We start from the raw sequence: 19595 nt of genomic DNA on the forward strand, positions 1-19595 counted from the left end.
CAACACAGTTGCACCAAATGCGCTATCAGCTGACTGTATTCAACACAACATTGCAGCCATTTCCTTTGTTTTTACAATATCCATCACTGCCCAGTCCTCCTGACATCTTTGCAGAAGGGCAATGTGTTTATTCTATGACAATATTTCTACCATTACTTAATATATGATTGACACAACTCTGTATGAAGAGCTATCACAAGTACCATTATTGATATCTTCCACAGTCATGTCACTATGTACAGCACTTCAGGTTGATCTTTGAAATTAATATATCACTTGGAAAAAAATATTTCTGGTAAACAGATGGGGTTTGGATGTAGTTAAGCATGGTCTGGGCCAGGCATTTACAACTAAATTGATATTGCTTTATATAATAGAAATGTCTGAAAGAAGAGGAATTAACTGAATCAAACAGCAGTTAAACATCAACTGAATCAAACAGCAATTCATGGTTCAAACTAAACTACTATGAGCCTGTTTTTCCTGTATCTCCCTTTTTCAAGTAAAAAAACCCACAAAAGAACAAAGTATTACAACAAAGTACTTCAACAGTGCTGTCTCCTCAGCCTCTTAGACCTTCAAAACACCACCTAGATGCTAATATCTTTGGTGTCGAGCCCAGGCCTTACCATACATGCTGTCTATCTTACTGACAACTCAATGATCTTTTCTATTTCAGTATTGGGGGGTTCAGAACCCACCTGCTTTTCTACAGGTTTTTCACTGCCTATACAGGTAAGTGGCAACTTCAAGAGAGAAAACTCCTTTGCATAGATCTTTACCCATTATAAATATACACACACACACAGTTTTGTGGCTGAAAAAACTTTAGTTCATGATTCTTTGTTATATCAGATTTTTGCTTATTTTTTTCATGGGCTTTATCAGAATTCATAATATTGAATAGTCCGGGACACATAATTATCTAGTCTGATGTCAGAAAACTTAGACTTTCTAATATCCAACATTACGTCAAGCAACAATCTTTGCTTAAGTTGTTTTTGGAAAGCAGTGCCAAGTTCAGAACACAACAAGACTGTCTTTTAGAGCAGTCTTAAAAATTTACTCTTGTCACTGCGTCAAATGCAATTCCATTCTCACGATAAAGCACATGGCCACCTATTCTAAAACTGAGGAATGAGATGCATGGATTATTTTTGTTTACATTCTTGTAAAAAAGATGATTTTCAACACAAAAATCTAAAGAAAATGTAGATCTAATTTATAAAGGTGTTATTTGGTGAGGTTTAAAACACTTGTCACCTAGCAGAAGGAAGCGTTCACCCAACAGTATGCTGATCTGTTGTTAATACACTTGGTTAAGACCAGGTTAGATGTCAATAAGACTGTGTGCATCTTCTGTAGAAAAGATTACTCTACCAGTGTAAAACAGTCATTAAGATTTTAAAAGTTTGGTGGGGATTATGTGTTACCTAGCAGGAAAGTGTCAAGATTAATATCCTGACTGAAGTATGGTTCACAGAAAATCTTGTTGAGCGGGAGTAGTTAAATCTGAATAAAAACACAAGAAAAGTATACAGACATAAAATTACAGATATCCTCAAATTAAGATATTTTCAGTGAACAGTTATGCTAGGGAGATGATTTAGTTCATGAGCCAGATCCTAGTTCTGTGTACACATCACAGCAGCTTGTTGGCTGGACAGTGCAGACAGACAGAAATCTGAGCTGAACTATAACACAGGTAGCTTTAAGTGTGAGGTTCCTTTTATTTCTGTATACCTGTCTGAACCTAGTAACAGCGCTAGCTAGATTGGGTTGTTTAAATAAATTCTCATTTTACTGTTGCCTCCTGTGTAATCTGAAGACAGAGCAATTTCAAGCTAAGTGGTGAATCCCATTCCCACACATGATGCAATTCTTAAAACCTCAATATTGGATCACTTTCACAGCTCCTAGGTTCACAGTACAATTTTCCTGAATCACTACAGAACAGGACAGAAAACTTGCACATTACCCAAGCACAAAGGGAGCACTCAGCAAATTCTGCCTCCCTGCTGTGAGGTACAAAAAGCAAAATGGACTCCACAGCAGGGCTATCTCCTCCCTCATGTCTAGGAAGAAGTGACTGCTGTTTTCCTTTCAAAAGGCTAATTGGAGCATAATTTTTTGATATCTCTGGAGGTTAGGAATAGCAGGGAACCAGGGCAGGAATTACAGGTCATTGCGGAAGACTGTCTTCTATTATCTATGCTTATGTGGTGTTCATCTTTATTAGAACTGTGTTTACTGACATCACTAGAGTTGCTTAATGCCATTCTATGATTACAAATCCCTTGATATACATTTTCTTTAAAACTCTAGCTGTTAAACATTGTTCAAATTATCTGCATTCTTTTTTCCTTAAAAAATAAAACAAGGTTTCACTACTAATGCTTGAAACAGGAACCAAACATCCAAACAGCTAAAATATTAGAAGGAAAATAAAAAATCCACAGAAGGTCATTAATTTAAAATTAAATGTCTTGATATTTCAGGATCTGACTCATTAGTTTTGTATTTTGCTTGGACTTAACACTGAAACAGAGAAAAGGCAGCAACCTAGTAGTTTGTATGCCTGGCAAAATCTAGGCCACCTAGCTATATATTATTTTTAAAGTCTTCTAAAAATGTTTTTAAAACAGCATAAAACACCCCAGGCTGTATTTTCATGCTTAGCTATCTATGCTTTCTGAGTAGTTGCACCCTTCAGTGTTATATTGAACAATAGCCTACATTCACCTTTCCTGAAAAATCTGCAGGAGCAGGCGAAGTACAGACATAACTCTCTGCAGTCATCCACAACATGATGTCAAATTTCCATTTTAACCTCATTTCAAATCTTAGCTAAAAGAATATCTCTTTTTCTTCTCCCTCTGGTTTAAACTGACTATTACCTAACTCTGGGAATAGAGCTTTTACAAAGGATTATATATACACAGGGACTCTGTGGTGTATCACTATTAAAATTTTGAATGATGAAAACTATTTAAAATAACATTCTTGGATCACTTGGATCATAACCATACTACCCTTTCCTTCCTTCTTACATTCTTCTACAAACAAAGCTTCCAAACCCAATTTATTCTCTTGCATGATAGAAAAATACAAGGAAATTAATTATTTTACCCATTTGTAATGGACTTTATGCTACAAATATCGACGATCAAAACTGGTTACTATTGCTTACCTTATAAAATGATCAAACAACAATTTATTTTCAATGGCAAGCTCACTCTTTAGTTTACTGATTTTTAATCTGTTTCATGTACTGCTTTTGTTAGTTTTCAACCTGAGCTGTTCTTGTACAGGTGAACGTGCAGACATAGCTCATTTGGACATCTTCTCATCTGACCTTTCTTCCAATCAAATGAAATTGTCTCTCGGGATATTTTCTGTTTCAGTCAAATTAAAAGATGGGTTGATTATTTAAAAATCTGGATCACTTGAGAGAGAATATAAAAATACAGTACATTTGAAAAAAAGGTCAATTCCTGCTCTCATCAAAGTCAAAAGTGAAATTCCAACTAGTATCACTAAATATGCAACAGCATAATTCCTGTCAACTTGATTTCTCTGGGACTTACAGATAGGAAACAGTTTACTAATAGCTTCAAGAAACACTGCTGAATGAACTTATCACTGCAATAGATGAAACTGTACAAAAATAATAAATTTAAATAAAATATTGGATAATTGATTCCTCCAGTCCTTGTTTAGCTCTCACAGACCAGTAGTAGATTTTAAAAAATCAGGGTGTAAGCCCTTAAGAAACATTATTTTTCACGGATATTAACAAGGTAACTATGAATATACGTATTTCTAGGACACAAAGCACTTAAAATTAATGTTGTTCAAAAGGCTTGCCATTATCAGTGTTTGACTGCATTTCTGTTAGCAGCAGAACTCATGACCCACTGCAGCAGCATGACAGTAGCCAAGTGCCTGTCTGCATTGTGCTAAATGCTTCATAAATACAAAGAAAGACAATGTTTCTAATGTGCAGGTCCAAGGTACAGGCAAAATATATTTATCGACGTATCCAAAAGAAGCTGACAGTAAGAGTATTAAGAGATGCAAGGAGACTCCACAGAAAATCCCATATGTAACAGTGGGATAGATGTCAATGAGTGGTATCGTGGGAGGACTTCTATTGTCTGTGTGTGTACCACTGAAATAGTATACTGAGAAAAAGTGTGGAGAAAACTTTTTAATGCCTTTGCTGTTTACTGCTATAAAGTATGTAGCAGAGAAGACATATTTTATAACATACTAGAAGATAGTTCAAGAAATGAGTCACTAAACAACTAAATAAAAATTACCAAAAAATAATTAGATTCAATATCTCATGGTACCAAAGAAGAATATAATGGCAAATCCTTTAGACCATTCATCTTAAGCTGCTTGTTTATTCAATGGAGAGAATATTCTATTCATTTACTTATTCTATTCATTTACTTATTCTAAAGTAGAGATCTCAAGTATTTCAAAAAAATAACCTCAAAGTTCCCCACTTTTCAACAGAGAAATGTCACAGAACTAAAAAAAAAAATGCTGGAAAAATTACATAGAAAGTTTTAAGAAGATACTTCAGTTAAACAAAATGGTTTCCATATTTCAATCTGAAAATGTTAACAGGATAAGAAGGACCATAATTTATATGTTATAAGTCATAATAACATATAGGTTATAGATTATACATCAGATACAACTTATATGCCAATATAGGATAAATCATTTAGAGATCTGGTATGAATGATAAAGAGCTAAATAGGAAAATACATAGAAACAAAGATTTTTCAAAAAAAATATATCATGAACTGGAAGTTTCCAAAGGAACTAACAGGCCCAAATGACTCAAAGGACCTGTTGGCCCAACAGCTCCACAGGAAGTATTAGGTTTCTGTGAGAAACTGTTTCTGATCAAAACATGAAGTAGCCAGGAAAAATGCATTATCACGTATGCATCTAGGAGTACGAAGGTCTTGAGTTGTTGGAAAGAAATTCTTACTAAAACAGCTACTATTTTGGGTTTTGGGTTTTTTTTGTTTGTTTTAGAGGTTGTATCTAGATTTAAACCTTTGAAAGATCTTTTACAAGGACCTTCAGGAAAAGTTTCTGGAACATTAACCATGGGTTTGGAGACAAAAGGTTGTCATGAATCAAAATCTGACTAACAGGCGGGAAACAAAGAGATAAAACAAACAGCCTGTGACACTTTGCAAAAAAAGTCAGTAGTAAAGTACCTTGATGCTACTCTGTCTTAAGTCCCTTGCTATTTTAATACATTTACTTCAATTTTGGAAAGGAAGTGAGCTGTGGAATTGAACAATCCACATATGACAAAAAGTATCACAGCTGGATCAAATTCAGAAGAAAAGATAATGGATTCACACCAAGTTGGATGAACAGGAAACAAGACACAAGTTCAAATTCTGTAAAAATATTTGCAGTACAATGAACATTAAAGAAAAAATAACTGAACTAGGGTCTATGGTCTTAGTTATTCGTACCATAACCTTCACTGTATACTTAAGAAGAAGGGCCTACGTAAAGACTAATGCTTAATGCACATCTGTAATCAGTAAGATGAAAAGACAACAGGCATTCTATAGGATGAAATGGATAATATTAAAAAGTAAGTATATAAACAGGTAGTGATACTTCATGGCAAAACCCAAAAGGCAATATTTGTGGAGTAATTTTAGAAGAATACATTGCACAGTTAAAAATATTTCACAGAAGAAAATAACAAGAAATTAGGGACAAGGAAAAACTAATCAGTTAAGAATGATGAGAGAGACTGACAAGACAATTCTCTTCTGAATGAGGTATTAAAGGGAAAGAGGCATAATAAAAGTATACAAAACAATGGTCACCTAGATGAAGTATAATAAGCTTTCCCTCCTTTATCCTATTCAACGAGAAAACAGTATTAAACTTCAAGATGTTCCATGAAATTTGCAACTGTCCCATTTCAAAATAGTAAATGAAAGCACCGTGTTCTCATTGCCAAATGATTTAGGCTGTGCTAAGAATTCAGAAAGACTGTTGTGGTTTAAGCCCAGACAGCAACAAAGCACCACACAGCTGCTTGCTCACTCCTCCCCCCCAGCCCCGGTGGGATGAGGAGAAAATATAAAGAAACGCTGGTGGGTCAAGACAAGGACAGGGAGGGATCACTCACCACTTATGGGCACGGGCAAAAGACAGGCTCAACTAGGGGAAGAAACAACATCAATTCAATTTACTACCAATCAGATAAAAACAAAGATACTGAGAAGTAAAACCAAACCTCAGAACACCTTTGGGGAATGGGGGTTGGGGTCAGCTCGCCACCCCTTGTCTCTGCCGCTCCTTCCTCCTCAGGGGGAGGAGGACTCCGCACTCAGGCCCTGCTCCACCGTGGGGTGTCTCCCACGGGAGACAGTCCTCCACCAACTTCTCCAAGGTGGATCCTTCCCGCGGGCTGCAGTCCTTCAGTCCCAGCCTGCTCCAGCGCAGGCTTCCCCACAGAGTGGCGGCCATCTTGGCGGCCTCCGCTCCCCCGCTCCCCTCCCTGGGCTGGGGGGGACAGCCTGCTGCCTCACCGTGGCACAGGGGGCATCCCCTCCTCCTCCTTCTCCTTCACTGACCTCGGTACCCGCAGAGGGGTTCCTCTCCCATCCCAATCCCCCCACTCACCGCAGGTTTCCCCTCTGAACTCCGCTCTCCCAGCGGCGCTACCGCCGTCGCTGAGGGGCTCGGCCTGGGCCAGAGGCGGGTCCGGCTTGGAGCCGGGGAAGCTTCCAGCAGCTTCTCACAGGAGCCGGCCCTGCGGACCCTCACCCCATACCAAAACCCCGCCACAGAAACCCAAAACAAAGACTCAAAGTGGAATTTCATCGTCCTATGATGAAAATGTATATAACTCATGCTAAAACTCTTTGTAGAATCTAAATTGTCAGGATTCACATCTCACACCAAGGTCATAATATCTAGGATTAGGAGGAGATCTTAGGGATCTTTATTTACTACACAGCTCCTGCATCTTCCTCCAAGGATTCTGCTCCTGATAACTGTCAGAAAAAGGCCACTAGAAAGACAGGCTGTGATTTTGATTCATCACTTCAATATTACTAAATAATGTCTTCTAAAAAAGGCTACTGAAGAGATGAACCAGACTGTGTTTGACAGCAACTAGTTAAACATTGTGTTAGCTCTGGTTCCTAATTTCAAGGGCTATCCAAATTTACAGTGACTGTTCCACAGTCAGAACCCAGAGTAATAAAACTTTCAAATAGAAATTTCCCCTCTTTGTGTTCAGTCTTGCAGTGCGAGCCTAACTCTCCAAACTCCTCTTAAATTTTATTATTGGGGCTCATTTGGCGGGATATCAAGACAAATTAGTGAGTTCAAATTGTGGAGATCTGTTGAGAGCTTTTGATTTTAGGGCAGAACCAATTATTGCTGAGCATACTGCTCCAGCTCTGACAAGAGGGTGAAGTGGCTTGATTCATATTCACATTCATGCAGTGCTGATATATAAAAAGATAAGTAGTGGAGATTGTCTAGCAGAGGCAGGGACAAAGGACGTGCATGTCTCCCAGTTTTGTAAACTACTCATCAGATGAAGCAAATTCCTAGTGCGTGCACACACGAGCACAAGATTGTCCTTTTGCTTTTTTAGGCACATTGTTCTATCAGTGCCTGAGACTTAGGGGTTCACAGGTCTTGTTTTCATTAAATCTGCCAGAGATGTACAGACCGCTAACACTTCTTATTGTACATGACTGTTAATACAAATACATTATTATGTATGAAAATTGTTAATTATGCAATTAATTGATCACTTCCACTTCAGCCCTTTTGAAAATTATGCATAATATACCTGTTAAATTAAGGACTGATATGGAGATGGAGAGGGTGGAAGATAAAGCAGAAATCATTGTATTTTAAAATGGTAAAAGTATATTCAACTGATTGCATGGGTCTTTTCATTTCTTTTTATTTTATTAAGAATGTCTCTCATGCCATAATTATTGTGTTTCTTATATAGTGATTATTTTCTATCCCATAGTATATTACAACTTTTGCCAGCATAGCATAGGTGGTAACTGTAAACCACACGATTCATTTTAAAAATAAGAAGACCCATCGCTCCCCAAGTAACCCTATCAGTCAGATTTTTTATTAATTCAGGTAAGATCTATTTCAAATTGTTCTCCATTCTTTAAGTATGAATACAAAATTTTGTAGAAAAGACTCCATTCAATCAAAGTTCCTCAGGAAGGCATTTTCTCTAGTGTATTTGTCTTTTTGTTCCTCCTTGTCATTTATCCTGTATCTTATGTCTGGCATTCTAGAAGGCAAGTATTTTTTAGACCTTCTAAAACACCTCAGGCTGCGCCTACAGCTACAGATATGTAACCACATGGTTCCTTAATTACTTAAATCACTATGCAAGGCCTATGTGCTAACGTTCAAGATACATTTCACTCTGGTGTTAGCCCAAGGGGACCCATCTGATAGTTTGTAACCTCATGACTTCGGCATTGCTTGTTTTGCTTGCGTACCATTTCCTTTGCAGCTCTCTTAAAATATAAGGGTAATTTCTCAGACAGATACCTACTGACTAAAAACTGTGGAGTCTTCTCGCTTGAAAACCTCACTGTACTGTTATTGCTTACTGTATATGTCTATCTTTCTTCCTTTTTGCAGTTTTGCAGATGATGATACAAAACTGTGAGAAGCAGCTGATCCACTGATGGTTGTGCTACCATCCAGAGGGACCTCGACAGGCTGGAGAAATGGGCCAAAAGGAACCTCATGAAGTTCAGCAAAGGGCAATACCATGTCCTGCATCTGCAGAGGAATAACCTCTAGCACCAGCACAGGCTGGAGGCTGACTGGCTAGAAAGCAGCTCTGCAGAGAAGGACCTAGGGGTCCTGGTGGACAACTAGCTGAACGTGAGCCAGCAATGTGCCCTTGTGGCAAGGAAGGCCAACATCAGCCTGGGCTGCATTAGAAAGAACGTTTCCAGCAAGTTGAGGGGGGTAATCCTTATCCTCTGCTCAGCACTGGTAAGATACACCTGGAGTGCTGGGTCCAAGTGCAGAACTCCCCAGTACACGACAGATATAGGCATACTGGAGTGAGTTCAAAGGAGGGCCAGGAAAATGACTAAGCAGTTGGAGCGTTTGACATATGAGGAAAGGCTGAGAGAGCTGGGACTGTTCAGCCTGGAGAAGAGAAGGTTCAGTGCAATCTTACCCGTCTGTATGGATACATGGATCTACCTGAGTAAAAAGAACAGAGCCAGGCTCTTCTCAGTGGTGCCCACTGACAGGACAAGAGGCAATGGGCACAAACTGAAACACAGAAAATTCCATTTAAACATAAGAAAGAGCTTTTTTTACAGTGAGTGAGATCAAACACTGGAGCAAGTTGCCCAAAGACGCTGTGGAGTCTCCACCATTGTGGATTTTCACAACTTGACTGGACACAGACTGGACACAGCCCCGAGCAACCTGCTTTAGCTGACCCTGCTCTGCAGGGGCTAGGACTACAGACCTTGGGAGGTGTCTTCCAGACTCAACTACTATGTGATTTTGCAGTTCTGCAATACTACTTTTTTAAAAAATCATACCTAAAGGCAATTTACTTCTTTCTCTCTGCAACTAAAAGTTTCAAGTTTGGTAAATGCTTTCCATAAACTGCTGGATTTCTTTCATCTTGTCGCCTGAAATATGAGGGGAAAACAAATCACACAGCCACTTCCTAGTGAAAAAATGAAAAGAACTTTACCTCCGGTAAAAGGACAAGAATATTCACTGCATTTCATTAAAAATAATAAAAACAAGCATTCCTACCCTATTTCAGTAAGATTGAAGACTATTAAAAACATTTTGACATTTATTTTCCTGATGCTGTGTCCACCACTCGCATGCTGGAAAACACTGTTTTCTGTAGTTTGTCAAAGGGAATCCTTTATTTCATATTTGACAATGCCTATGAGCAGTCTGTGACTGAATAATCATAATCTTTGATTATGACCAATCTGTGACTGAATGTTATAGCCATGCTATCCAGTAAAATTCCTTCACCTCTACATCCTTCATTCTCTCATCCTATTATCCTATTATCTCTTCTTGTCTGCTTTTCTCAAAAATACATTGCTGACAATAATTATGTTCATCCCTATGTTGGAACCATGTTCTCAAAGGTATCCAGTAGTGTATTACACTCCTGCTTACTGAAGGGATCACCATGCCAGGGATATGGGAATGGACAAAATGAGGAAGGCTGTTTGCTAAGCTGGAATTTTTTTCTACAAGATCACAATATTGCAACAAAAGCAGTATCTTCCAGCTTTGCTGTGTGATATCACTGGGAGAAAATAAATGTATTACAGTAAGGTAGATTTTAAACACATTTTAAGTCTCCACAGAACAAACAGATTTTGGAGTACTGATCTCCACAAGACCTGTACTAAAAGAATACAACTAAACTCTGTCCTTTTAACTAAAGTCTCTCAATTTCCCAATCAGTCTTCAATTCAGTAAGCGTGTTACGCATTATTTTCAAAACTCTCTTCTCCAACTCAGTCTTTTCTGCTTGAAATCTTGTCCTCTGGCTGTTGTCAAACTTGTCCATCCCAAACTCAATCCAACTGCTCTCATTTTTTCTTTTTTAACCTAACTTTCCTTTTCTACTTTTTCTGTAATGAACACAGTGGACTCTGTTGCTGGTTCTCCTATCTTCTCTATATCCTATCTTTGTGTGATCCCACTCACTCCATCATATTTAGTTCCTATTTACGATTCCTGATGGCTCACAAACCACCTTTTTTTCCTTTCTATCCTGCTATTCAGCCATTATAGTAAAGTACTATGAACTGACATCCTTCCAAAGCTGTATCTCTGCCCAGTTCAAGAGTGTATTTGCTAGTGTTAAAACTCCACAGAGCTCTGGCTGAGCATGTAGTCTGGTTGAGCTGTTGTATTTGACAAGTAAATCCCTTATATTACTGCCTAAGTTTGAATTTAGAATGACAGTCATAAGAAGTTTACTATTCAGGAATGGGGTTTTGACGTTGGCCACAAAGTACATTACAGTTTTGGAGCAAAAACAAGGAGATGATAGTTTCTGACAGTTTTTAAGAATAATGAGAGAATGTTCACCTTTATATATGCCATTGTATCCTCCATGGACTTCTCCAGAACTGGAGATTTCTTCAACATGAGCCCCTTGGTCAGACGTAAAGTATACAAGAGTTTTATTGCTCAGATTATATTTCTCCAGCACATCCAGAACCTGCCCTAAAAAAAAAAAAAAAAAAAAGAAAAGAAAAAAAGAACAGCTTGAATGACTTCGAGTGGCTTTTTCATTACTCTTGGCACATACAAATATTGTTGTCCTTTTGCCTTTTAAGATCTCTTGCCATACAAACATTATTATACATAGCAATTGGCACCAGGCAGTATACAGTAGGGCACGACTGCACAAGGCTTGTTGCAATCAGGACCATGGTTCAATTGCTACAGGATTTCTTGGAAGTATAAAATGAGAAGATTTGTGCACATCAGAGAAAAGGGCTCATCCACAGAGAGCCAGTGACCTTTGGAAGCAATTGCTCTCAATCAAGGAAACCCCTCAGCAAGAAGATTCAAACCGCTGAGGATATCTGAAAGAGTCTCAGCATGAAGAATACAGCTAACAGTTTGGGGGAAAAGCTTTGCTGCCTAGCAACCTATAGAGGCAGCATGGCAAAAATCTCAGTGTGAGTGTTAGAATAAGACATTCTAAGAAAAAAAAGGAAGTTAATGTATGGAGTGCCTCTGGAGACCACACGGTTTCATTATCAAACCTACTAATTAGTCCCTAATTTCTCATCAAATAAGAACAGACATTGACTAAACTCAAAATGTGCAATGCAATAAACACACACGTGCACACGTATTTAAAAGAGGCATCCACGTGGATATGCTCCGTAACTCTAAGGCACCGTGGGCTCACATTTCATTTTCACAAAGGGCTCCTCACACTACCTTGGCACTGTGGAGAGCTTTGCAGTAAATGTAAATTACATTCAAACCTATTTAGACTGAATTCTTTAAAGAGGGTTTCTGTATGAATGAGAGTGAAGCCACTCTTTGTAACTTGCTCCAGCAAATTTTATACTGATTAGGAATCTAAAATTATTGGTCCTGGAAACCAACCAAAGTATAAGAATATACTTCTCCACATCAGCCTGCAAATGAGCTTTAACCTTGTCCTTTAGGGATCTCAGAGCATATAAAGATAATTCTGTCTTCACAACCATTTTATCTTTATTCTTTTTACTTAAACATCCAAGAATGGTCCAATTTGAATGTTAATTTTGATTTGCTCACCTGCCCAGTAAGAATTAATTCATCAGCTGATACCCAATTATTGTGTCAAAGAGGATGAGATAAGAACTTTGAAATACAGAGCCTCCTTTAAGGATTTTCAGATCGTTTCTGTTGCTATGCTCTTTTTCTGGATAAGGAGTAGTTACCTTACATTATTGCTACTATTTCTACTTGTCTTTTAATGTTACAGCATTCTAAAACTGCCTTGTTAAAAGGGTTGACTGTCTTCATTTCTCATCAGCTCAAATGACTGGGTCATGAATAAAGGAACATCAGCAGTTAAATAAGTAATACCTGTTGGTCTTGTTTGTAAACTAGGAGCAAAGAAGAAATGTAAGAGTAGGAGAATTTGTTTATGTAAATTTTGAAACCTCGTGGGAGTTGAAATTTCCCAACAGAGCTGAGGAAAATCTGTTACAAAGGCTGACATTTTAAAGTTGGTGGGTTGAGGGAAAATCATGCAGATCCATCTGACAAGCCATTCGCTTGCTGCAGCAGGTGGACTTAGTGCCAGAAAAGAAAGAGGCAATTTCCCATTGGCTTCTGAGATTGTTTGGAGAGTGTACTTGCTAAGTAATTATAATATCCCTTGGAAAGGTGGCAATGATGATAAAAAAGTGGAGTACATAGATAAATTAGGACATTATGTGTGGGTATTCAGCCACATGACCTCCAGAGTTCCCTTCCAACCTGTATCAATCTATGATTTTATGATTCTATGACAATAATAATAAATGGGATTGCATGAAGAAATATATGTGCAATGACATGCACAGATGCATTTTTTTTTACCTACACTGTTTTCCTTGATGAAATTGGATTTTCAAATTCATCCTGTATATAAAACAAAATGAAAATAAAACAAGAATTGCACTCAGTACATTGCATTAAATGATGTCTGGTGATCAGAGACATCTGCTGTCATTCAGTAATGGCCATTTTGATTTCCTAATTAATTTGGGAAAAAATAAGAAGCAATGAAAAATGTCTCACTATCACAAATAATTAAATAAAGCAGTCATCATTATGATTACTTTTTTTTTTTTTGAAACAAGGTTGAGTAGCTTGACTTGGCCTGAAAAAAAAAAATAAAAATCTGACACTCAAATGTTACCCATTTCAGAAAAAACACCCCAATAAAATGGATAGAAAATCTCATCCAAAGCTTGTTGAACGCAGTGGTAAAACTTCCATTTCCTTCATTTGGATTTTGAGACACAAAGAGGACTGGCTACATTAGGGTTAATTAACAAATGCTAAAATGACAATTTATTTTAGCAACAACATTTTTCAGTGCAGATGGACTAACAGTGGTAATTCAATAACACTATTGTCAGAAAATGGCAATCACAACAATGCACTCGCAGAAATGAAGCAGAACTTCCATTTCTATTTTCATCTTGAACACTGACACCTTCTAGAATGAAAACTATAAATAAGCAATAAAGTGTGTGCTACCAGGAGATAAGCCCCATTAAAGTGCATTTGAATGATGTGGCTACTGTTAACACAAGCAATACATTCACTTATTAGCATTTCTAAATGGTAACCAATACAGAAGAAAAATGCAAAGAATGTATTGTGGATCTCTATGAACAGATATCCTTCACATGCAGTATTTTATCAATTTTGGAAGCAAATACTACAAAGTGGGCAAAATACATCCTTTACTGTTTTCTTATAACAATTTAATTCCTTTTTTACTCTAACTCCTCCACTCTTATTATTCCTGTAGATTTCACAGAGACTTTAGAATTAAGTTAAAATTGATGTATAAACATTCCCAGGCAATGCCAGTTAATGAACAAGAAGGAGTTTCATCTAACCTATTTTTGCTGCCTAATTGTGGAAGAGGTGAATCACAACTGCAAAAAGGCTTTTTTTACCAGTTGACTAGAAAAGAGAAGACAGGCAACTAGCTCAGAACTAAATGCCTTCATATTAGACATCACGGACAGTAAGATCAATCCTACCCAAAGTGCTAGACGTGCAACTACATGAGCAACACACTTCAATGAATGTGGTGAACAGATAAATGATGTCTGAGTAAGGGAAGATGGTAAAGCTGTATTGCTTCACCCATAAAATATGATTGGAAGGGTATCATATGTCATATGCTCTTGAACTGCAAGAATAGGACTTCACCTGGTTTAGTATCCCCTTTGAGTCCTATTGCCGGTTGCAGAAAGCAATACAAATTTTAAAAGACTTTTTGGATGTAAAGAGTTTATACAGAAAACAAAAGTGTAGGATAAATAAGACAAAACACTGGGAAATCTGTAGGTCTGTTCAAGCAACAATAGCTGCTATCCCCAGTGTAGGAAATTATCAATAAAAAAGGAATTATCAATAAAAAAGGAAAAATAAAAAAGGAGTCTTTATTGAAAAGACTCACTTGAAAGCCATGTTCTAAGAAATTAACAGCTGCAATGATCTCTGTGGATGCTACCGTTTTCATTTTTTCTGCTTTGAACAGAACAGATTTGGAAATACAACATTTCTGAACAACAAAATCAATCTAACAGTGAAGGAACTGCATAATTTCTGAAGCTATTTAGCAACTAGAATTTCAGATCAAGTTTCTCCTACTGTTGCCATTCTAGGAATGTATACTCCGATATAGGTGGCTAACACTGTAGCAAAGGCATTAGATAATTGGACAGTTTTCTTTCATTTGTATTTTTTAAGATACAAACCAGATTAAGGACAGCATTCAGATATTACTTGTTATAATAAATATGTCAATGTTCCAAAATCTAAGTAAAGCTTCCTCCAAAATATACTGAGGACTGCTCTACATTCTGCTCTCTACTCTTGCTTCAAGTTTTGTTAAATTATAAAGTGTTGTTCCATTCTTAAAGCGAAAATGCCAATTTCAATGGAGCAATAGCTATGTGAAAGTGGTAAGGGCAATTGGCTCTGTTCTTTAGAAGGAAAGTGAGAGTGCCATGCCACTACTCGACTTCTCTAACACAGCATGAATGGTAGCTGAACCAGCCTCTCTAATGCTGACTGTAATTTCTGGAGTATTTATAAAAAATGACTATTCATTTGAAAACAAGGTACAAACACTGAAAAACAATAATGTGTTTACAAATGTGTTAGTGATTTGGAAAATTGTTCAAAGGTTTAGTCAAGCAAGCATATGAACAAATGCATTCAATTCATAAATTAGCTTACTGTCATTTGAGGTCAATAGGACAGAAATGTTATTTGTATTAATTTGAAATAATTTAGAGTCTTGCAGAAATTATGAATAAAAAGCTCTAGAATACAGAATATTTTTGTGTGATCTAGGCATTAGGACAAAACAGTCTCTACTTGTGAGGACAGCTTTAAACCAGTTTGCCAGATTTGAAGAAACAACAGAGTTCAGAAGGAGGGTTAAGAATCTGTCTCAGGACAAAACAGTTGACGATAAAGGGAATTCCTGTAAATATAATATAAATATTCTTTTCCCACTCCAGCAGACTTTAATATGCCTCTGTTGTATCCAGAAAGTTACAGTAAGCTTGAGACAATTATTGGACAAAGAGTGATCTGGGAAGACCAGCCACCACATCTCTGCCTAGAAGAGGCAGTTTGGGGTTTTTTTTTGTTTGTCTGTTGTTTGTTTTATTATTTGCTGTTTCAGAATTCCCTACTGATACTAATGTTTGTTTTTGAATAGCATCATTAACCAGAATCACAACTAACTTGTAGTCAGCTGAAGGGGTTCAGCTCTGTGAGTGGCAAGCCAGGAGTGCTTTGAATACAAGCATAAACTCCTACAAATTAACCCTATATGCCTAAGTATCTGGAAGCCTATATTTCTCCCAGAAAAGATACTGATGCCATCCAACTATATAGGCACTACATAGTAAACCTCTTGGGACCCTCTTCCTGCTACAGGAGTTAAATTAAAGTAATTCCACAGTTCATCTCTTCAGGGCTCAAAGGCTAAGATTTTCACCTCATGAGAACTTAATGTTGCAACTTTTACACCCCATCATTCACAAGCTAACAATCATTTTAATCCCTATGTTGGTTTTGTATGATGAAAAAAGATACTTCACTCTTTAATGCACTGATCTGACGACAAAATCCACTGACTAAAACCTTTGTATAAAAACAAGCTTAGTAACTAAGACCAAGACATCCCTATCTTAATTTTAGCATTTGAACAATTCAGGTTATAAATATGCAAATGTTTCTGTGGTATGCTCAGAGCCATCCAGTTTCCCCTTGATAAATATGTAAATCAGCTTGTCTCTGCAGTGGGGAAGTAATTATCACTTTCAGACCTAGTCATTGAGCACAACACTTGAGGTAAAGATGGAAAATAATAAAACCATTGACAGCAACACAAGAAGTAGCTGCACATATGGTGAACAGTACATAAACTCCACATGCAACTTGTTTAACATTCAGAGATAGAACACAACCACTGGAAAGTGGAAATTCTGGGACGAAGCAATAGGTTGGTATTGCAGCACATTATCTAGCCAGTCAACAGAACACATCCACCTAAGACGATGGGTGATTCTGCACAGGGGGAGCATTAGCATTTGAACCTCAAAGGTGAGAATGAATACTAGCCAGTATAACTGTTTGACTAGCACAGAAAATAAATGCATAACTAATTATAAAATGTACAATAATGCCTGCAGGAAGAAAGTGGAGTGTAGATTCAGTGCAAAGTCTTGAATCAGTCGTACTGTGCTACCATTATTTTTCAAGTTATGCTACGGAAACAGCCCACGCACTGAAGTTTTCTCCAAAGTACAAAGCTGGAGTCTCAAATGTGCCAAGTTCCTCCTACGATAGGTTAGTGGGATCTTCAATGTCAACAGGACATTCTGCCAAAAAAGTAGCATCTGGTTCTGAAAAAGCACATTTATATTAGTGTTTTAATTCAGATCAGGAGTGCATATTTACAGTAAATCCAATAATGGACAGTTGATATATTTCTATTTGCATACCAAAGCCCTCTTGGATTTCATGACCTGGAATCCTTTCAAATTAAACTAAACTCAAGGATGGACTCTGGGGATGCACCTAAGGCACTCATGGGTCTCCTGTCTCTGCTGGTGTGCTGGCAGCCTCTCCCCAGCTTGGAAGACAGTTCAGACCTGCCGCTGTTGGCAGTTCAAAACACGGTAGGATTGACGAATCTGACACTGAAACTCTGGTGCTTGCACAATCAAGCTCCTCCACCTCTACATATTGTAGATACACAGAGGGTGGGATTTACACACAGTGTACACATCTACAGCTGACATAGTTACTATAAACATTTTTTAAAGTCAGTGAAGCAAAGGAAGCATTTCCATGCGCAGCTCACCTATCCTAAGATATATGAATTTGGCCCCAAAATTCTGAATTCTTTTCACAGTGAGGTAAGGTGAGGCAATTGACCCAGATTTAACTACCTCCAATTACCATTCAAATCAGTAGTTGTTAGGTCCAGACGGTCTGTAGAACATCAAACACTTTTCTGTTGGATTTCCCTAGACTCAAGGTGAGACAAGTAAAATGAGCGTAAGCGCTCAGAGAAGGGCAGTCTTGAAAAAAAACAAAGCAATTTTGGTGGGGGGTCAGCTAAGCTATCAGTGCGAATTTGCTTTCTGTTTGGATTTGGATTGCCATGTAATTGTAAACTTGTATTTGGCTTGTGACTGTTTATACAGTCTTATAATGTGTCTTTCAGACCCTCAGGATAAATTTTCAGCATAGTGCACCGCAGATTAGGCATGCACTGCTTAACAGCTACAAATAAATCAACCTAATTTTGACTTATAATTAAGTATAAGTTTTTCCTAGAGATGAGTACCACATCTCTTATTTTTCTTATTCATATAGGGTTCAAATTATTTTGTAAACGTGAAAGTTGGAATGATACTTCAGATATATATAAATACATGTGGATAATAAAGCACAGAGTTAAGAGGTGGTTATGAAAGTTGTGAAGACCTGTGAGTATAGCTGCAACATAGACAATGCAGGATGGAAAGGTTTTCATATTTACATCAATACTACAACACTAATGATGGATCATTAAAGGTCAAAAGTCTAACTATTCGGTGGCTATCTCCTTATTAGTATTTAAATTAGCTAATAAATGTATTGCTTGAAATTCACTTTTAGACCTTACATCTGTTGAACATAAGGCTATGTATTTCTAATGTAAATCTTAATTTTTAGCCTGCTTAAAATGCTAAAATATGAGAGATGGTCATGCAATTTTAGGAGGGTCCATTGAATCTGCATTTTGCATGACAGCTGTGATAACTTTTTGGGTAAATTTGCATCTTCATTCTGCACACATCTGAGAATAAGATGCCATTTCACACATACAACTAAGATGCATAATGCAAAAGACACTTTCTAGTTCCCCACTTTGAGGTCTCCCATGCCTTCTTTCAAATTCTGGAAAGGATTTTTTTAGGTAGGACCTAGGCAAACTGTGATGACAACCGAAGGATGCTATTCATTTTTGAATTAGACTGTCAGGTGAAGTTAAAGCTTCAGCTATTTGATAATTCCAATATATGCTGACGGTGATTGATTCAGTAATTGTGGAGTGATAAAAGAAATTCTTCTCTATATCTTCAAAGGTTTAAACATTTATTAACATCAGACTCAGTTTTAAACTAAATATGTATATGCTCTTAGATCCAAATGCATAACGCCAACATTTTGCCAGATTAAAATATGAAGAATTATGAAGAATTTAAAACAGGGCAAGTAATTTAACCCCACATTTTAATCCTCTGCACTTTTCTGAAAATTTCAAAGTATTTGTCAATGTGTTTGTTTCATTTTTATAACTTTCATTAAATAAAATTGGAACTGTGATAAAATTGGATGACATTAGAGCCTAAGCATTTCTTGTCTTTCAACAGGCACTTTTTAATCTTTGCTGAATTTGGGAGTGGATTTTAAACAGTTGCTATAATCATATACCATGAAGTTAAGAGGAGTTTTATCAAGATCAAATTAATATTCCTCATGAAATCTTAATTATTTTCAGTTCCCGGTTTTCTGATTTTAATTGTGCAAATCTAATCTTATATGAAAGTAGCTGTGCATTAACTCACCCACAAAACACAGGATGTTTTTTTCCCCTTGACATGACCATCACCATGCACACTTGCTAACTCACCTACTTCTCTAATTGCTTTTGAGCAACTCAGTGGCTTTTGTGCCTTAGTACTACGAGACACTTGAAGCCTAATGTG

The 19595-nt window shown here is 37.3% G+C and overlaps 1 protein-coding gene across 16 annotated transcripts in view; it reads right to left on the bottom strand.

Moving 5' to 3' along the window:
* The window catches only part of STS (steroid sulfatase), a 113598-nt gene that overhangs the window by 30711 nt on the left and 63292 nt on the right, over nucleotides 1-19595 (bottom strand). For all 16 annotated transcript variants that reach the window (XM_069770459.1, XM_069770457.1, XM_069770447.1 and 13 more), the window contains one exon: nucleotides 11164-11301. In XM_069770459.1, coding sequence (XP_069626560.1) covers nucleotides 11164-11301 — 138 coding nt within the window. The remainder of the gene's footprint in view (nucleotides 1-11163; nucleotides 11302-19595) is intronic.

This window comes from Haliaeetus albicilla, chromosome 25 (assembly GCF_947461875.1).
Source record: "Haliaeetus albicilla chromosome 25, bHalAlb1.1, whole genome shotgun sequence".
NCBI classification, from domain to species: domain Eukaryota; kingdom Metazoa; phylum Chordata; class Aves; order Accipitriformes; family Accipitridae; genus Haliaeetus; species Haliaeetus albicilla.